At 38.1% G+C, this 21,381-nt stretch overlaps 1 protein-coding gene across 1 annotated transcript in view; it reads left to right on the top strand.

Annotated features, from left to right (window-relative positions):
- LAMA2 (laminin subunit alpha 2) overlaps nt 1-21,381 on the top strand; it is a 535,204-nt gene that overhangs the window by 356,379 nt on the left and 157,444 nt on the right. Inside the window, exons 22-28 of the mRNA XM_072996866.2 lie at nt 729-909; nt 6,103-6,239; nt 9,006-9,242; nt 12,485-12,628; nt 16,027-16,206; nt 17,556-17,744; nt 17,839-17,972. Of these exons, the coding sequence (XP_072852967.2) occupies nt 729-909; nt 6,103-6,239; nt 9,006-9,242; nt 12,485-12,628; nt 16,027-16,206; nt 17,556-17,744; nt 17,839-17,972 (1,202 nt within the window). The remainder of the gene's footprint in view (nt 1-728; nt 910-6,102; nt 6,240-9,005; nt 9,243-12,484; nt 12,629-16,026; nt 16,207-17,555; nt 17,745-17,838; nt 17,973-21,381) is intronic.

The following is a 21,381-nucleotide window of genomic DNA, read 5'->3' as shown; positions in this document are numbered from 1 at the left end:
GCGGAATAGCAGCTTCCCATTAATTTCTATGGACGGAAAAGAGCAGATACGGATCAAATGGTTCTCAATGCATTCCAATGGGAAATGCAGATTTGACCTGAGAACTTTTTGACTTGAGAACCGCCTTCCAATACGGATTAAGTTCTCAAGTCAAGACCCCACTGTAGTTCCAAATCCTTAAGATAATACAAGGGGCTGATGAAGTTTCAGCTTCAACACTGCCCCTTTGTACTTCACCTAGGTGTTTAAGAAATGCTGGAGATACTTTTGCAAGGTGGCCCATATACTTAAAATTTAGAATGTATGAAATTAAATCATGATGAGAGACAATGTGGTATAATGGTTAGAGTGGTATATTGAGACATGGGAGATGCAGGTTCAAATCCTCACTTGGCCAGGCAGTTCTCTGTAGATGAACCTGGCCTCATCATTTGCATCACAAACTACCTCACAGGGATCTTTTTGAGCATATGGGGGGCAGGGACATGTATGAGCTCATCAGAGGAATAAAATAAAGTATAATTGAAAATAAATATAATGAAAGATAAATGACTCAGATTTCAATTTGAGTTGCTTGAGAAATTGTTTGTTGCTTGAAAATTTGGATTTCTTTGTATTTCAGATTTGCATTCATATCTACCTTTAAAATCTGTGTGTCACTCAGGCATGTTTGTGTTTCCTTGTAGTTCTTATTTTTGCTCAGTAATTATTTCTGCCTTTTGTGACAGTCTGGAACATTTGGTGTACAATCATCCAGAGGCTGTGTACCATGCAACTGTAATTCATTTGGATCCAAATCTTTTGACTGTGATGAGACTGGACAATGCCACTGCCAACCAGGTGTCGGAGGGAAGAAGTGTGACCGCTGTGCTCATGGATTTTACGGCTTTGAAGAAGGAGGATGCACCCGTATGTTTTATAACTGACTGTTACGTTATAATAGCTATGTGGGTTTTTTCTTTGTTTATTATGCATGTGTGCAGGCTCTGTGTTTTTTATGACTTGCTTTCTTCTGAGAGGGTCCCATAACTGCCAGAAATGAAGATTATTTTTCTTTCGAGTTTAACAACTAAAATAAATAAAATGTGGCTATATGTTAATAGTTATCATATTTATCATGTAGATAACCCTACCAGCCAAAAAATAAGTCATTGTTATTCTATATAACTTACCATATAAAGGAAACTTAATAGACATGGATATTGGAAATTGATAAAATATGTGTATTAATATTAATATTAATCTCTGGGAAAAATTAGTAGATGTTTCTAAACTATAGATTAAAACAATAGAGCATATACATCACATCCAGCCTAAATTCTTCACCGTCCTATTTAGGAACTGGTGATGCTCAAATGACACAATACTAGATGTTCCCTTCCCTTCTAAGGAAAGCATGGAGCTGTAGCCTAAGGATTCATTGTCACAGATCCTGTAATTAATGTAGAAAATTGGAAAAGGATTTACAATGTAGAGGAAACCTCCTAAAATCCCAAACTATGAGTTCATCCTGTGAGTTGCTGGACCCTATGCTAATTTATTTCCATGTTTTCTCTTTAACTTCAGAAGCATTGGGGGTGGGAGAACAAAACTGGATGTAACATAGGGTGAAACCCTGTTACCCAGCTCCCTATGTAAAATAGTGGCAAAGTCATAATTAGTAACAAATTATACGTAGCTGATTAAAGGCTTTCAGGTTTGCATGTGACTTCATTGCATTGTGCTATGTGTTGCTTATATCGTAAAATCAGCTTTAATCTGTAGCTTTTTGCCTTTAACCAGCAGTGGTTTGTTGTTGATGATGACATCATCCCTGTTGTACAAACAGATCTGTGCAACAGGATTTCAGCCACTGCATCCTTTGACTACCAGAATCCTCTCTTTACAAGATGCATTTGTCCTCATGGGGCTTTTGAGATGGGTAGGACCTTTATGATTAAAAAAGACAATTCTCAGTCTAACAGTAATCAATGGAACAAGTTCTACAGGCACATTATGATTCAAGCCTTGGAGTCAGGTAGAATTGCTGAGAATTGAAAAGAATAACAAAGGCTAGTTCGTTCATTTAGTCGTGTCCGACTCTTCGTGACCCCATGGACCAGAGCACGCCAGGCTAGTTAGGGAGCCTTTATTTTATCCTCCATTTGAAACATTCAAAAGATGCAATTACACTGGTCAGTTTATATTCTTAATAGTATGTGTTTGATACAAACTGTTGCTTTCTAAGCCTGACTCTTTCCCTCCTTCTGCAGTAATTCGTGTGACCTACTTTTCATTAAAAACATAATCAGAAAGACATATCCTTATAAAATATTATTTACCTATATGGCAGTCATCCACTGGTATAGATGGAACATCTCCCATGCTGTAGCCTTTGAGTGTACTGCTGAATGTGTTCATGCCATGGTCATGTGAGTAAAGCAGTACATGTAAGGGTCTCCCTGCTGCAGCTCTTTGCTCTGTACCTTTGGATGCCTGCTTAGGGGAAGTGATGTGGCAATGCACAATGAAGCACAGAGCTACTTGGTCCAGCTACTCCCCTGCTCATATGGTGAGTTTTTCAGAATTAGAGGCAAAGAAAAGGTAGTCATATGCATGTCTACACAGAAATAATCGTGTAGGATTCAAAGCCTAGAAAAGTTATGTTTTCATTGCTAGGGGACTGAGGAGTCATAATTTAAAAATTGAAAAACAATAGAATCCACAACTTTCCCAATCACCGGTTCTTCTGTTTCTTAATCTATTACTAAGGCTGTGTTGTTCTTCAGTTGCCCCACATCGATGGATACATTTATATTTTTTTATTAAAATCCTTAAGACCAATTACAAAACCAAGCAAGCTAATTTAAGTGGGATCAGAAAGTTCCTGTTCTGTGCACCCAGCAGTTAAGAAATTCTGGGTTCTCATCACAAGTCACCTCTAATGTCAATTTATGTCCTGATACATATCCGTTCCCCCTCTGCCTAAGTGTGGCAGCAGCTTCAAGACTGTTAGGGCTGCAATCCTATATCCATGTACTTACAAGTACTGTAGTCCCCACTGAACTCAGAGGCTGAAATCCTGTTGCATACTCACACTAGGCCATTAAATAAGTGCAGATTTTGTAAGTCAACTTCACCATATTTTCCATTGAATCAAATGGTCACAACTAGAGGAGGCCGATTTGAATCAGTGGAACTTACAAATCCTCATTGTCTCAGTGAACCTACTCTAACATTACTTACTAAACTAAGCAATAGGATTTCAGCAAGTGGGACCTATTTCAGTACAGACATGTGTACTTAGGAATGCATTGTGATGTGGCCTTTGTGGACAGAGGAACATGGTTTGTGTGGATTTGATTCAGAACCGTGATTCTTTGAAGTTGTCTCCCTGTACAAGAAAAGAGGCATGTTTATTGTTGTGCAAAGGTTTACACTTTTAGGTTTTAACATGTCAGTACTTGGAATTCATGGAAGAGAAAGCCTGAAGTGATAAACAAATGGTAACTGTAGTTTTAAAGCTCTTAGCACAAATAAAGATGGGGGGGGGGGAACCATGGAGAAAGTTTGTGCTGTGATCCATCATTTTTGCAGTATTGGCAGGTTCAGAAAACTGCTTTCTCTTCTGAAAACTTTCTTCAAGAATAACTAGGTTTGGCACATCTACCTCAGTATAAAATACCATCTTTTCACTGATGGAAATGAATGATACACAGTGGCTGACATTTTTACCTTAAATTTCACTGAAGCACACATACAAAAGGGAAGGAGTGAAGCATCACCATGGCAAATACAATGGATAAAAAATGGTAGAAAATAGCACCTGTGATCTAAAACGTGGCAATGCTCTCACGGGTTTACAGAGATCTCTGTGAGCTGTGACTTCCCACACTTTTTCATGTTGAAGAAGCCTCTTTAAAAGTTAACAGTTGAGACATATGAAGAATGTTGTAGGATATTGATAGAGACCCTGTTCACATGTAGCTCCATCCGTTAATGTGGTTAGAATAATATAATCACAGGACTATAGAGTTGGAAGTTCCTCCAAAGGTCATCTAGTCCAGCCCTCTTCATGTCTAGGAATTTCAAAGGTAAAGCATCCCCAACAGAGGACTATCTAACATCTGTTTAAAACCTTTCAGCAGCAGAGACTCCACTACCTTTCAAGTAATATATTCCATTGTGGAACAGCATTTATTATCAGAAAGTCCTTTGTAATGTTTGGCTGGAATTTACTTTCTTATCCTTTTAGTACATACTGGAGTTCCTGTATTTGGCCAGACATTTAATGTAAGATACAGATTGGCAAATTGTGCTGCTTTAAATCCATCTGCTCAGACCGACTCTGTTATAGAGGTGAAAGGGGGAAAAAATACCTAAAAGGTCAATTGGTTTTGTTTCGGTATTTATTTGCTTTCCATAAATAAAACATGAGTTGGGGCAGGGTAACTCTGTTGTACTAGAGGGAGTAGCACGTGCGAAGAATATGAACACCCTCTAGAAAGTTGTGAATGAAAAGCATATTGGCCTTGATATATTTTTGGGTGCTTACTGATGTACAGCAGGATTATCTTCAGTCCCTCTGCCAGACTGATGGACTACTGTCAACCTTGCCAATACTTTTCATTTCATTGGGACAAGAATAAGTGGCTGTAAACTCAGTCTTCCCCACCAAAGAGTTAACGGATGGACCTGGATGTTATAATTCTGTCTGTACGGTCCTAATCCATGCCGTGCAGCAATGAACTACAATTTTGGCTGGATTTTAGATATACAGAATATCCCCCCTTACATCATGTGTCTTCATAGTAAAGAACTATAAGACTGGTGCCACTGAATATTTGAAATGAAATCTAGTTGAAAGAAGTACAACTTGGTATCATTTTGGAAATACATATTAGAACAAGAGAAGGGCAGATTATTGACATTTTAAAAGAGCAAAGAACAAGAGATGCCACAAGAGTCTGTTTCTGCATCTAATAAATTCTAGCATTTCATTTTTTAGAATTCTTTGGAGGGAAAACTAGTTTCATCATAACATGTTACTTAATCATTTTAATTAGAGACAAATTAGAATTTAAAATGCTGAACTCTGTGAAAAGCCAAATGGTGCAAGTATACTCAAGATTATAAGACAAGCTAAACTGGATCAGATGAAAGGTGTATATGGTCCTTGATCCTGCTTCTAAATCAGTGGTTTTTAACCTTTGTTACTCCGATGCTTTTGAACTGCAGCTCCCAGAAACCCCAGTCAGGACAGCTGGTGGTGAAGGCTTCTGGGAGTTGCAGTCCAAAACTCCTGAGTAACCCAAGGTTAAGAACCAGTGTTCTAAATGGCCAACCAGATACCCATGGGAAGCCTACATACAGGCAGGACACAATAGCACCCTCTTGTTCATCTTCATTGATATTTCCCATAAGAACTATGGGAAAAGAGTGGATTTGAACTGCAGATCTCTGGGGTGGTTTTAGCTACTTTTAAATTCTTCCTTCTGTGCAATTTTTCCAATTTAAATTTCCCTCTTCCCTGCCACCCTGAGGCCAAACTGATATTTGTCTCTTTCAGAAAGCTGAAGACAGGAATGACTCCAATCTTAAGGTGGAAAAAGTCCATCACTTCACGCTTCACTGCATCAATTGACAATGAAATCCTATGTATATCTAATCTATGTATATCTAACAATGACACTGAGAGTTACTCATTTACCAAATAAGTGACTGTGAGACTGCAGTCAGTGTGACCAGATCCTATATGTCTAGAATAGAGCAGTTTCTCAATATTTCATATATTATTAGAAAAGAGGTAGGTGCACAGATGGAGCTGTCTGGGTGTTTTCAGCTGAGCATTACTACTTTTTGCTGGGTGTACTAAGTCAGGATTCAGTAAGAACTGGGATGGCCCCTTCAAGCGCTAAGCATGCATGTAGTTTATTCTTAGTTTTCTAGACAAAATCTAACTCTTGGATTATCTCCAGCTGAATCCATGGCATGTGGTTCAATTATTGTTCCTCAACCCATAATAGATTTCTCATCATGAATTTACTGTCTCTAAATATATATTCAGAAGTGTATTTCATACTTTTTAAATTCTCTCTCTCTCTCTCTCTCTTCCCTATGAAGCTTGTGAGTGTTCCCATCTTGGTAATAATTGTGATCCACATACTGGCCGTTGCATCTGTCCTCCAAACACAGTAGGACCAAGATGCGAAAAGTGTGCAGCAAATCACTGGGGTCATGATATTATCAGTGGGTGCAAGGTGAGTAAAACTGTGTTTTCAGTATAAGCTTTCCTTCCCTGTCTGTTTCATCAATTGCACCCACTGGAACCAAAACACAATGAGTTGTATTTTGAGCTGTATCTGCTACTCTGGTCACAGAAAAGTCTTATATTTTGCACATGCATGTACTTATTTTACATGTTAAACAGCAAAATTCTAAGAACCCAATCAGTCTCAATTTGGTTATAGTATATCCCTTTTTCAAAAGCAAAGTGAAATTAAGGGGAACTCAATTACTGGGTTGTGTTTGACAAAGTTTTCTTCATTCTATGCGTTATTTTAATATCTTTCTGAGTGTCTCATTCTCTACAGTTCATACATTTCAGTGACAATTGCTGTCTCTCGTTTACGGGATATATTCAGATGCATTTGGAATGTTTTAATTCTAAGTTAAAAATGGAAACCAGAAATATGAGAAAGGTCAGTTTGGCTTTTCAGGTTTTGTGAGCTCTAAACAAGATTCTGGAAGCTAAACTGGACAGTCAGGAAATGTTGCTTAATTTCTGCTACAAAAATAAAAAAATATAAAAAATAAAAATTGGGAGATCAATTGTGCATGATATGGAATGTGGTGGTTCATTAAAGCTTGCCAAGTTGATGTGAAGATATAATAATCTCCATGCCTGTTATCCTGAATCCATGGAGGATAGTTGGTACAGTTAAAAATAAGTATGAGAGAGTCATTTGTCCTTCCTTCCTGTATCTGATAGTTGTAATTTTCCCCTTTAAACTATTGCTCATCATTACCTCTTGTGACGACTCTTAAAATTATGTTTTTTGAACTAAATTTAAATGTGCTCATACTAAGAGCTTTCTGGTTTGAATGTGATTCACCTCCTACCTTTCCATAGGTTCACCTTAGTCACAAGTTATGTTCTCTCATTTCCATGTGCCTTTTATAGCACTAAGAATCAGAATGATTTTCTTTTTGGGATGTACTAAAAATGAACATGATAAAGACTGCAATCACATCACATTAAAAGTGCTGTACAAATGATAATTAATAGCAACTTAAAGGGGTTTAATTTAACATTGTTGTGATTTTCTTCAGCATATGTTACCTGAATGTGAGCAATCAAATGCCACCCTGCTCTCTTTTCAAGGGCTGTTTTTCATGGCTCTCTAAAATAAGTTAATTAATGCAGAATAATTTATTTTCTTCTTTGAGTTGTAAAGCTCCTCTCCAAAAACCTCTGCCTTTCTTCTGCACACAGATCACCAGGCTTTTGCAAGCCAGCTTAATGGGGGTGAAGACCCCTGTTTCAGCTCTGGGATCTCTCCTATCCATCCTTGCCTTGTCTATTATACGAGTGCATTAGTATGGCAGCTGCTACAGCACTCTCTAAATTAATAATGATATGTCAGCCAAGTCTCCCCTTTTAAGGCATTGCAACTCATTTTTCCAAGGCAAGGTGCAATTGCTCCCTTTCCACTTGAGCTTTTAGTGGAGCCGATTTCAGAGCCAGTCATAACTCACTGGCAGGGGTATATTGCAAGGAGCTGCTTCCTTGCAAAACAAACATTACATTTGATGGTAATTTACTCTGCATATGGTGAACAACATGCCCAGGAGACATTATCCTTTGGCACTCCTCACCGTGCAGACTTCCTGCTCCAAACAGGCTTTAATTCTTAGACAGTGCAGCAGCCTGCCAGGCAATTCTTAACTGATAGTGGTCCCAGCTATATACAATTCAGATTTCGGTTGCCATATCTTAACCATTCTATGGACCTGTTCCCCAGCCCCACCCTCAAATTCAATCTGAGTTGTTGCCAGTAATCTGTGTAATGTGATGTTGATGTGCATAATAAAAGGTTTTGTTTTTCCATCTCCTTTCCCTGAAACCGTTTCCCCGTTTCAGTTTTAGCCAAAACCTCCCTGTCCAACATTGTACCTTTTTGTCTTAGTTTTTAAGATAACACACAATTCTTGATACAATTTTTCTTCTTCCATACTAATGGCTAAATTGAAGTAGCACAGAGAATATACACACAGTGCGCAGGATCTCTGTGATTATGCCAGCAAGAATGTATCTTCTTTTGAGTATGGGTTAGTCCCAAAATTAATTATGAATTTATAGTTTTCTTAATTTCCATTCATAAAACAAATTTTAACTACAACCTCAGCTACATTCAAAGTGATGACATTTTAAAATTATACTAAATGTATGACCTCTGCAGGCTTCCAACACCTTATTTCAAAACTACTTATTCTTACTGATTTGAGAGATATCTTTAATGTATATTTAATAGGAAATATACTGTAAATTATTGTCCAATGTAGAATACAAAATGTGTTGTTACACATTTCTAAGCATACATGTGATTTTGTTCACATTTTATTCTTCTGAAAACCATCAAAAGCTCCACAAGTATGTGTATTTCTATTACAAAATATATTTAATTCTTTTGGCATCTTCTGGAGGTATAAAAATTGGGATTTACATAAAGCAATGCAAATTCATTGAATTTTTCCCCAACCTTTCATTTATTCCTGATGTTCAAAGGTAACATAGTCTTCAGAACAAACCAAACAAGAATCATACAACAAAGTTTTGAAGAGGTGAAACCAATTATTGTGACCTTTTTGTCTACCTCAAACACTGCCTAATCTATTTCTATAAATGTGTTGACAGTTAGTAATTTGCTTCACCCATTCTTGTGTTTTGGCTAACATTTGAAAGCCATATACAAAATTATTGAAAACATTTACAAATAAGTTTCCCCTTTTTTTTGCCTCTTTAGCCCTGTGACTGCAGTGTAGTTGGGTCCCTCAGTTTACAGTGTAACCCTGACACTGGCTGCTGTTTCTGCCGTCCAGAATTCGTAGGAGAGAAATGTACTGAATGTAGGCTGGGATATCGTGGTTTCCCACAATGTGTTGCCTGTGAATGTCTGATAGCAGGGACTGAACCAAATACTTGTGATTCAGAAACGGAAAAATGTTCATGTGTTGATCCTACAGGACAATGCACCTGTAAGGTAAGATAAGGAGGGTTTTCACTGAACATTTTGTTTTTTCTGATGCTTATCTGTTTTCATTTGCTGTACCTTTCTTTTAGGGCAGCCTAAAGACAGTTGTTGATAAACTAGCAAGTTCAAACGTTTGACACACACCCCCAATATAAATCCCATTTCTTTTAGTAAATAAGCATACTATTGTAGCACAGCTTTCCATGATCTGATGGTTCTCCGCATGTTTTGGTTTGTAACTCCCATCACACCTGACTGATGTCCACACTAACTATGAGTTATGGGAGTCATAGACCAATATATCTGAAGAGCTGCAATTTGGATAAGGTTTCTGCAGTCTTGTCAATTGTTATTCAGTTCTGTTTCACTATGAGGGGTCTTTCATCTAAGCAAATATTATCAGGATGGGGCTGCTTATTTTGCTGCATATGTCAGTAGAAATAGGACCCTATTTGCAATTATTAGCTGGCTGGATAGCTCAGTGGTTTAGGTATCTGTCTGTGGAGCCAGAAGTTGGGAATTTGATTCCTCACTTTGCCTCCTGCAAAGTACAGCCAGGCTCTGTGGCCTTGGGCAACCTGCACAGTCCAAGAATACCTCAAGAAGAAGGGAATGGCAAACCACATCAGAATACTCTCTACTTGACCTCGATGCCTAGCAGAACACCTTCTCCCACCTAGATCTACTCGTGTCACTTGCTATAGCCAGGAAAGATGGCTGAAGGGCCTAATGCCAAGAGAGGCCCAGAAAGAAAGAACAAGAAACCGGGCCTTCTTGACAGTGGCCCATCAGCTTTGGAACAGTTGGCCATCAGAGATCTGCCTGGCACCCTCACTGGGTGTTTTTAAGAGCCAATTAAAGACTTGGCTCTTTAGGCAGGCCTTCCCTCCTGTCAATACAGTACTTGACTCTTACTTTTACTTAGTCTTTTGTTCTATTTTCCATCTTGATCAATACTAACATGGTTGATTTAATTCATGGTTTAAATTGTTTTATGTATAATTTTATTGTGAGCTGCCCTGAGTAGACATAGTCTAGAAGGGTGGGATAAAAATCTAATAAATGAATAAATAAAATAAATAAATACTTAGAAAACCATGGAAAGGGTTACCATAAGTCAAAACAGATTTGAAAGCAGACATTTATTTTTATTTATTACAATTATCATGGAAAAACAACCCCTGGACTCATTTCCACTTCTGCTTTGCTTTACTAATTCAAGCAATGGGAAAAAGTCAGACAACCATAGTGCAACAGAACTGAATAACTATCTCAGCAACTGAAATATTTTTGTTTCCTTCTTGAATAACTATGAGGGTTGTTCCCTCTGAGGATATGGAGTTCACAATTCCTTAGACAGATACATAGATACATTGTACTGAATTATTTAAGCAAATACCTGTACTGAATTATTTAGTATTTAATTAATTACTTAAATATAAATAAATTAAAATTAGTTTCAGGGTGGTGTAGCTGAGAACCAGTGCTCATGGCTATTACTGATTAGCAAGTGTGCCTCAGATCAACTGGAAATTACTTGAGATCATGGGGAATGGGTGTGGAAGGTGTGGAAACCCACAGTACCAAGTTTGGGTTTGGCCATTACAATTTAGAAGATACATTAGCTACAGTTAATCCTGGTTAAGGTCAGGAATCATTGTGGTAAGTTAGGTTTGGCATACCAGATTTCAGTAATTTCAGAGGGACTTAAGAGCAACTAATCCTAATGTTCTGTGAAGAGCACAATAAAAGTCTGTGAGTCTACAAACTACAACTAGTTTCGGCCTTCACCTGTACATTTCTATCAATGGTTCTAGATCTTCAGTATATATGATAGTCACTAGGCTGTCGTGAAAACTGTTATCTAAATATACTGGAATGTCAGATCTGTATAAATAGTGGACTCTGCCTCAGGATAGTTTGAAAACTAGAATAATTCATGGATCTTGCATAGGTAGATTAGGCATGGCATCATAGTAGTTTCAGTGCTTTAATTAACTTCTGTATGAGCTTCCAATTAAATATCAACTCTGGGTCAAAACACGCAACGGCCATTTCTGGTGGAGTTTGCCCATTAGAGAAAACACACACACACTTTCCTTTAGAATTGTCAGCCTCAATATGTGCACAAGCATCTCTGACTCTTATGGCAAATTCCAATGACAACTTACCCAGTTTTAGCCTTGCTGGTTTTAATGTAACTACCCCACAATAAAATGGGCATTTCATTGCCTCATTTATGAGGGTAAATGATGTGTAAACACAGTTAAGGAATAATATAAAATGATCTCTACTGGATCAGAATTTGCCTATCATGAGTCTTCCTGATTTAAGTAGTTGACTGTTAGTATGAACAAGTAATTGGTGGGCATTACATCTCAAGCCCATCTAGAAATGGCATAATTTTATTTAGAGCGGAGATGTGCAAAAGTAGGCCTCTAGAAGTATCTTTACTATGGCTTCCACCAGCTGTAGTCATCACAGTCAGTGATGAGGGAACATGGGTATTTCATATGTATAAAAACATCTGGCGGATCACAATTTTCCACTCCTAATCTATAAGTACTTGTAAAAAATGTACTCTGCGTGTTTTCTGAGAAATATTCTGTGCATTCTTCTGCTGAAGCTTGCTGTCAAATATTCTCTGGAGCTAATCTTGTGTGATCTAGATTTCCCCTTGATTTAGCCACCACCACTAATTTAGCTTCTCACAATCAAATTAGGTGATAAATGTACCTTTAAAAAAAAAAAAAAAGTCTGCTCATCCAAGAGATGAAGGTCATGCTTCCTTTTAACTACATTTTAGCATGCCTTGTTTTGTTGCTGATCACGGGAAGGTGAACACAATCCTCATCTGCAAATCTGATTTTGGGGGCATATTTCTCTGAAGAGATCCCATTATGGAAAGAGAAAAAGTTAATGCAAGGAAGCACAAATTCCCCTTAATACCTGGTTTGACCTTCAGTCTTTCATACTGCTTGATGTGCTGCAAATACTGGGTTTTAATTTGCAAAAGTGAATATGTTTATTACATATACATCCTATCATTTGTCTATATAATAGTGTACTTTACGAGTCACATTGTGACAGGTTTCTTAGATTCTTTCTCTCTCTCTCTCTCTCTCTCTCTCTCTGTGTGTGTGTGTGTGCGTGCGTGCGTGCGTGTCTGCGTGTGTGTGTGTGTGTGCGATTCAGGTCATGGAGGGAAGATGCTGTTGTCTCTAAAGCTTTCCTCTCTGCTTCTATAACAGATTAATGTGGAAGGTGTCTACTGTGACAGGTGCAAACCTGGCAGGTTTGGGCTCTCTGCCAGGAACCCACTTGGCTGCAGCAGCTGCTACTGCTTTGGCCTGACATCACAGTGCAGTGAGGCAAAGGGGCTGGTCCGCATGTGGGTGAGTAAAGGACTGCTGAGCCATGTAATGGGATAATGTTGTTTCCTGCTGGTGTCTTTTAGTCAGACACAGAGATTGGGACATGAAATATAGAAGAAAACATTTCAGCAATTTCTCCCTTGTGTACATTGAGAAGTGGATTGAAGACCATGTTCCATTAGGCAATCGAGGTCAAAACATTCACAAAAAATCTCGAATACGGTAATAGGTATCAAGACCTGGAAGAAAGCTATTAAGACCCAGGAGAAGGTAATGTAGTCAAGTGAGGGAAAGTTCTTTCAGGCAAATATAGCACTCTTTATTTCTTAGATATGAACGAGTGAGGAAAACCAGAAGCTTTCAATCTATATAAATTAAAATTTATACTAAGAGAATTTATATGTAAATACATTTTAAAAAAATATTTTTAAAGCAACTGCAGCACTATTTTTGTTCATGAGCTTAACCATCCTAACAGACGCACCATCTTGACAGTTTTGGAATAGGTGGCCATAGCCTGCCACAGGTGTGGGGGGCAATATAACTAGTCCATCAGACTTCTAAGAGAAGAAGGAGGATCAAAATTAATCTGGAGTAGAACGATTATAAAAACAAAGTGAACTTGAATGTTAAAATTTACACACAGGAGGTAGGAAAGAAATTTGTAAATGTGAGTACCAGAAAAAACAAAATGGCTAAAGAGTGCTATTGTAGAACTATTCCAAAATTCTGTTGTATAACAGACTAAGTGTCCATCAGTATATAAAAAAAATAGCTGTGTTAATCTGTCTCACCATGTTGGCAAAAGTAAATCATTAGTCTTTAAAATTTTTATTTTTGCTTTTTATTTTTTATTTCTTTTTATTTTTCATTCGTCCATAGTCTCTTGAGACTGAAGGATACCTATACCGTGCATTCTATTGCAGCACCCCCTCTCAAGCTGCAGTTGTGTTTTATTTTGTTAAAGATATTGGAAAGAAGAGGGAAAACAGGAATCCATAGATGTGGCATGGATGCAAAGGCAATGAGTAAATCAGGCTCCCCGTTCACTCTCCCAATATGTGGAGGGCAATGATGTTGTGTTTTATTTTGTTAAAGATATTGGAAAGAAGAGGGAAAACAGGAATCCATAGATGTGGCATGGATGCAAAGGCAATGATTGTATCCACAGCCCTCCCTATCAAAAATCTGTAGAAAGAGACTTTGGATGCTTATTATAAACTTAGCAAGCTGCACAGTCCCAGGATAACCCCCAGAAGAAAGGAACGGTACACCACTTCTGAGTATTCTTTACCTAGAAAACTCTGAAAAGGTTTGACATAAATCAGAATTGACTTTTCTGAACACGATCATTATTATGCAGTTATGCTTGCTCTATATGAAAATGTAAACTTTCCATCTTATTTCTGCACTCATCAGAATCTTTCATAGAACTTGCATCAAAATGTTCAAGTATTCTGACTAGTAGTCAGAATACTTCTGACTAAAGTATGTGAATACAATATTCAGAATTCTGATATGGTTCACGCATTAACACTGTTTACTTGATGAGTGGGGTATTAAGTGATGATTTGCATGTGAACAAGCCATTACAGATCAAGCGCCAGATATAGAACTCTTCATATAACACTTCACTTCATCTACTACAATACAATTCAGTGGAACTGGTTCATACATTCAGCTGCAAGTCCTCCTTTGCTAGTAATCAAGTGATAAGAAATAAAATTGTATTTGTGAGCTGCCCTTTTGGCATTCAGTGGAAAGTAAAAGAGTTTATCTGAGGTGCTTTCCAATTTCATTGATACAGTCATGGCCAAAAATATTGGCACCCTTGCAATTTAGACACACCTCTTGCAAGTAAGAGGTGTGGGCAATATAGTAACCACACTTGCAACCAGTTAAGATGTTTTTTCTCCATCTTAACTGGTTGCAAATGTGATTACTATATTGCCCACACCTCTTACTTGTAACAGGTGTGTCTAAATACAAATTAAAGGAGCATCACATGCTTGAAAAGCAAATATTTCTTACAATTTAGAGTGCAAATAATTTTGGCCAGCGCATTTTTGGGTTTCCATGTGGGATTGTATCAGATCTGACTTTCCTAACACAAAGCAAAGAAATGAACACGTGAGTACCAAAACATTTGCAACTGCAACAATTTTCTGAGAAGACTTGCATTTTCTGACAGAACTGCAAGGGTACCAATATTTTTGGCCATGACTGTATATCATGAGCTGAAATACTATAGTTGAGTCAGTAAAGATTACATGTCGACAAATTATATGGGTGTGTATGTCTGTGTGCAGGCAGGTCTCTGTGTGTGTGTATGTGTGTGTGTGTGTGTGTCTGTTTGTGTACTAGGAAGTGAGTCCTGCTGTGTTCAGTGGAACTTTTTTCCTAGTAAATTTGTGTAGGATTGCACCCTAAGATAATTAAAACATTGCCTCTCCTGTAGCTGCCTTTCCCCACCCATACATATATTTTGGAAGGTGCAAAGTGCATGATTTAAATTTTCCCTAATGATCAATTATCCATCTTTTGAATGCTCCTATTCAAATTAGCCTTGCAGCTTCCCACAGTAGTCTCTCTGAACATTTAGAACTTCAAACCATTCCAATCTGTTTGAGAACAGATTGAGTGCAAACTGGCAAACCCTCTGATACACAGGTATCATGACACTGAAGCATACATCTGAAATACTTTGAGCATTAACTAGTTTCTTGCTGATTAGCATGTCTAATGCATGGGTGCCAGGAACACCTCCAGAGTGAAGTCAGGCACTTCATTTTGGCATTAGCACTTCAAAGAAGTGTGCTGTCATAGTACTGGATCTGCTACAGATACAGTAGAAAAATAATAATGTCAGTTCAGGGCTGCTTCTCTGCTAGACAGGCATCTTGTGAAGTTCCAGAAAAAGACTGATGTTTTCAAGGATGGTTGTCTTTCCTTTATTTAATTGCCACATCTACTTCCATGTGTTGGAAGACAACTGTCTACAGTGGGGAGACTGATACATTTATATAGGTGCCTTGCACAGCAAACATGCAGGCTTTTAAAAGTGCAGGGAAGCTACTTGACTAAATCAGGCTCCCCATTCACTCTCCCAATATGTGGAGGGCAATGATGTGGATATGGTGTCTATTTCTGTGGTTTGAATTACGTGCTGGAGAGAAGTCTGCATACAGCCAAGGTCTACTATGACCTATATTAATTCTGTTCTAAACCATTATTCAGGATTTTCATTTATACATGACTCCAGTTTTTGGATCATGAAAGTCTGATTTTTTAAAAAAAACAGAGCCCTAAAGTATTCTGTCCCATGTCTTAAAGAGTAGAGAAATGAGCAGTGCATGCTTTGAAAAACAAACTAACAAAAACCTCTTACTTCTTTTTCTCACCTCTTTGATTGCTTACAGTTGACTCTGAAGCCAGATCAGGTCATTCTTCCTCTTGTTGATGAAAATGTCCACCACCAAACCGTGCATGGAATTGTATACCAATATCCAGAGACAATTGCAAATATGGACTTAGTGATGCAAGAATTGCATTCAGAACCATTTTACTGGAGACTTCCAAAACAGTTTGAAGGACAAAAGGTAAAAAGATTTTGATTAGATATGGTATTTTGTAGTAATTCTATTTCCTATCCCTTTTCTTTAAAGTTTAGGAACAACTGATATGTACTTAGGAAGAATTTTATGGTAATATCATCACAGCCTTAACTGTGAATTCTCTCTTGCACATCAGTGCCCACAATAGAAAAACTAGAAGAGAATGTTTCCTTAGAATTTTTTTTTAAAGAACAATCATAGTATCTAGGTGCTCTGGACTTTTCTAGCATTTAATAAGATATTACTGTTTATAGTAACAACATTTTTCTGCTAAGGTGCTGTGCATGTGAAAGGCAAGCATAAGAAGAGCAGAAATACTACTACGGTGGTGCCTCGCTAGATGATTACCTCGCAAAATGGTTAATTCACAAGACGATGGGTTTTTGCGATCGCTATAGCACTTCACAAAACGGTTTTCCCTATGGGTGATTTTTGCTAGATGATGTTTTGGTCCGTGCTTTGCAAGACGGTGTTTTTTTGGGACCGTTTTTCGCAAGACAGCGATTTTGACAGCTGGGTCCGTGCAAGACGACTATTTTTTCCCCCATTGGAACGCATTAAATGGATTTCAATGCATTCCAATGGGGAACCGCATTTCGCAAGACGATGTTTTCACAAGACAGCGATTTTTGCAGAACAAATTAACATCACCTTGCGAGGCACCACTTAATTCTTTTTGTCCTGTGTTTGAGGCAAAGTACGCTGGATAACAGTCTTTATAATAGTGATAGCGGATAAGGTCATGCTGACCAAGGCTGAGTCACAATCATCTGAGTACTGAGGGAAGAATTAAGGCAGGACCCTGCTCCAAGCATATCATTCTCTTTTTGCCTTGGTTGACAGAATCAGTCTGGAATCTCATAGAAAGGAACACAGTCTTCTTCTAGCTGACCTAATCCTGTCATCCATAGAGATGCGTTTGTGAAACACAGTACAAAAAGCTCCACCATTTTGAAGTGAACTTAATGTTAGCTTGACATAGGGTGGCATGACTTTTCAAATTCCAGAAAGTTTGATATGTTAAGTCTGTTGAAGGAAAACTAGGATAGATTGTGAAAAACCAGCAAATGGTTTGTTGGGTCTCTATGGGGGCTTCAATACAGAACACAGCTGATTCAGCTATTGTTAGCTGTACTTATTCAAAACCATTTAACAATTTTTAAAAGTTGTATTCACCTGCAGTAATCTTAAATCTAAGGAACAACATTTTTCAGGTGGTTCATCTTACTGATAATTTTACTGTTTGAATATGCATGTCCTACAAATATGTTTTTTGCATATTGCTTGGTTTCTGCACCCAACCAATATTTATATGATTTGTTTTTCTTTGTTAGCTGACAGCTTATGGGGGAAAACTGAAATATGCTATCTTCTTTGAAGCACGAGAAGAGACTGGCTTTGCAACCTATAACCCCCAGGTCATAATCAGAGGTGGGACTCCCACACAGACACGAATAATTGTCAGGCACATAGCTGCTCCTCTGAATGGCCAGTTGACAAGGCACGAGATAGAAATGACAGAGGTAATTTTTCAAGCCAGCTTGTTTAAGAGGTTGTGTCACTGGCACTTTGGAAACCATTAAATCATTTGTGGTGATGGTGTTGTTTTATTTTCAGCATGAATGGAAATATTATGGCGATGACCCAAGGGTCAGTCGGACTGTGACCCGTGAGGATTTCATGGATGTTCTGTACAAAATTCATTACATACTTATTAAGGCTACTCATGGGAGCTTCATGAGGCAAAGCAGGTAACAATTTTGTACCATCTCAATCCGGGTTACAGACAGATGCCATAAGAATTATTTATTCAAATTGTTTTTCTCAATTGCCAGACAAAGTAAAGCTTCCTGAAACAATGCATATAAAACAATACATTAAATACAATGTATTCGTAAAGGCTTTCATGGCCAGGACCTAATGGTTGTTGTGGGTTTTTTGGGCTCTTTGGCCGTGTTCTGAAGGTTGTTCTTCCTAATGTTTCACCAGTCTCTGTGGCCAGCATCTTCAGAGGACAGCACTCTGTGCTCTTAGTTAAAAAGAACCCCACTGAGGCACCGCCATCATCCTCCATGCCGTGATGGAACAGGCCGGGTAGGTGGGACTCATTCAGCCCTGGAAGGCAGCCCATCTAGGAGATGGAAAACTCTGACTTCAAACCTCCACTGCCTTGTGGCTATATCCAATGATGGAAAAGGCTTAAGGAGTTAACCTCGAGGCAAAATCCGGAGCCGGAGTCCCCGAGGCAGTTCATGTCATTCTGTCAACTCCTGCGACATTACTGAAACCAGTTGTATTGGCTGTTGCCTTTACATTGGACTATTTCAGTGACGTGGAGAGGGGGGAATCTGCTGCTTGGGTAACAGCCTATCCTCCATATTATTTTACCCAGGCTTTGTGCCCTGGAGAGGACACTCCAGCTTCGCATACAATGTCAAAACACTACACGCTGTTCCAAGTCCTCCATACAGAGCACGTTATCATAGTCTCTTGAGACTGAAGGATGCCTATGATGAAGGCAGCTGGGTTTAAAGTACACACAGCTTTTGACTGAGAACTGCTCTTCCAGCTTGCACTTTGATGGTTTCACACACTGCCAAATGCAAGAGAAATCACTTTTCTCAGCAGAGACGGTTGTCCCTGCCTGCAATACAGATATAGTATTAAAGTTGACGAGTGTATCAGAAAGAAAGAGGTGGCTACCAAGAATTTAGCACCACAAAAAGGGTTGAAAGTCAAGATAAATTGATTAATCAATTAAAAGCAAAGTACTCAAAAAAGATTTCTGCCTAAATGTTGAATTTGTCAGTTTTCATTTTTTAAAAAAGAATTTTTAAGTTCTTTATTTGAGTGAGGAAACAATTTTTCTCTTGAGAAAAGAAAGCATTTTGGTTGGGCAGCAATTAATGTCTTCAATCTCAGAAGCTAAAAGAGATATTTGGATAACACTTGTGGAATAATTCTTAAGTTCTTTCCAGCCTGAATATTTATTTATTTAACTTTTCTGCCGCCCACACTACCCAAAGGTCTCTAGGTGGCTTACAACAATTAAAATACAGTAAAAAAAGATAAAAACAATTAAAATACAATTAGGTTGTAGGCATAGGAGGAATTATGGGGTGGTGAAACCAATTTTTTTCCTACGCCTCCTCTTGAATTAATTCAGGCACATATGAAAATGAGATTGACTGAAATGTTTGTAAATGGATCACTGATATTGCACCAAAATATCATAAGGAAACCTCATGCTGATGGTAGGTTCAAGTATTAAAATAGCTTAATTCCAGTGCTGGCCCTGTATTAGCTGTGTAATTTAGCAGCAGTGCTAATCACTTTTCTACATGAAAGCGGCACTATTACAGTGAGTGATTCAGAGGCTGCCACTGAAAAGTTAAACTAAGCATTTTTCTCCTGCTGTGTTAATTTTATTGTTACTCTTTTCACATTCACTACTCAAAACCAAACAATTTCTTATACTGAGTGGTGGTTTTCTTTTATCAGAAAGTAGACTTTATGCAATCAATTTATTTGAACAGGATGTTCAGTTTTCATGTATTTTTGATTATTTCAGAATTTTCAATGTTGTTTGGGCATCATTGTTCAGACTTGGTTCCATTAAGTGAGCTTTTCACAGAGCCAAGCCTCACTTGTCCATGAGCATCATTTTCCAGCAGATATGTTGGAGCCACGTTTGGTGTCTTGTGCATTTAGGTGCTCTCTGTTCATACTATACATTTGCTGCATATGGATTGTTTCTCTGGCTGCCAAAAATATTTGTGTAACACATAGAAAAATAAATAAATTAAAAGTAAGGAAATTGGTACAGGAGTCATCAGAGAGGTACTGGACATGTTTTCCTTGTTTCACATGTTCTTATGATATCAAAAGAACTTCTTCAAAGAACGTGAATACATTTTAGTATCTCCAGGCAACAACAGAATCCGTTGGCTAACCCTTCCAGTTCAGAAGGATCTTTTTGAAGCCACTCAGTGTACAGACAGTACTGGGTGAATGACAATGGCTTGCAAGTGGCCATCAGTAATGAAAGGACTCTTGTTAAGGCCAAAATTAATAACTTTTAGTAATATAGCTTGTCAATACCTAAAGAAGAACTGCTACATCAGCTGTGTCAGACAAATAATTGTTCAATAATTTGCATTTAAGAAATGCATAGAGACGGCCGTCAGTGATGCCACAAAATATCTGGTTTGAGATTTGTAGCGGAAAGACCTCATAGCCAGTACAGAAATGCTCAATTAATCAAGTCTGACCTTCACAATTGTCTAATCCATAACAACAGTGGAGCTCCACCTAATACCTGTTCACCTAAATCCCTAACAATTTTTATAAAGAAATATCTGGGGATGTGCACTTGATGATAAGAAAGAATAAGTGGTAAAATCAGTGAATATTTCCCAGCTAGCAAACTCTCACAATAGTAAGCTTGCCCCATCTTTCGATAGTGGAAGAGGAAACATGGCTATTGTCCAGAGTTGACATTGGCTCTTGCCAATTCAACAGAGTATGAATTGAATCTGTAATACAGTTCTGAATATATGATACTGGCCCATAACATGACAAAGGTCCAACTAGCTACAGTACCAGTATTTTAAAACCCAATTGGAAGACGTTCAGTACATCACTGGATGGAATTGTACTGAATATGCTATAGAGACCCAGCATCAGTTCATCAAGGTAGTGATAAAATCATTCCGACTGTCCATGTCCCAAGGATGCAGAACCAACTGTCTCCATCAGAAGGAGTCATCCAAATGAATAGTTATTTTTCACTATTTCAACAAAATCCCTTGAGTGAAGAAACCATTTTGCCTGGGCAGCAATTAATTTCTTCAATCTCAGAAACTAAAAGAGATAATTGGATAACACTCATGGAAGAAACAGACATGTCAAGAAACAGTCAAGAAGCCAATAGATTACTAAAGTGTCATAACGACTCCAAAAAAGGCCCTACTCATGAAAACATTTCATCAGATTAAATAGACCATCAGCTCCTCATCAGTGTCAGAACAGAAGCAAAGTACAATTTAAACCTGAAACAACCAATGCCATCGTTACAGAATCAAAAATCAAGCTCAGGTGATATGGGTTGAACACTAGCAGTTTGTTTGTTTTTGTTTGTTTGTTTTTAAGTGGTCCACC

Source organism: Pogona vitticeps, chromosome 1, assembly GCF_051106095.1.
Source record: "Pogona vitticeps strain Pit_001003342236 chromosome 1, PviZW2.1, whole genome shotgun sequence".
Taxonomy (NCBI): domain Eukaryota; kingdom Metazoa; phylum Chordata; class Lepidosauria; order Squamata; family Agamidae; genus Pogona; species Pogona vitticeps.
Note: the sequence above shows the minus strand (reverse complement) of the source record. Positions and strands in the feature narration are given on the sequence as shown.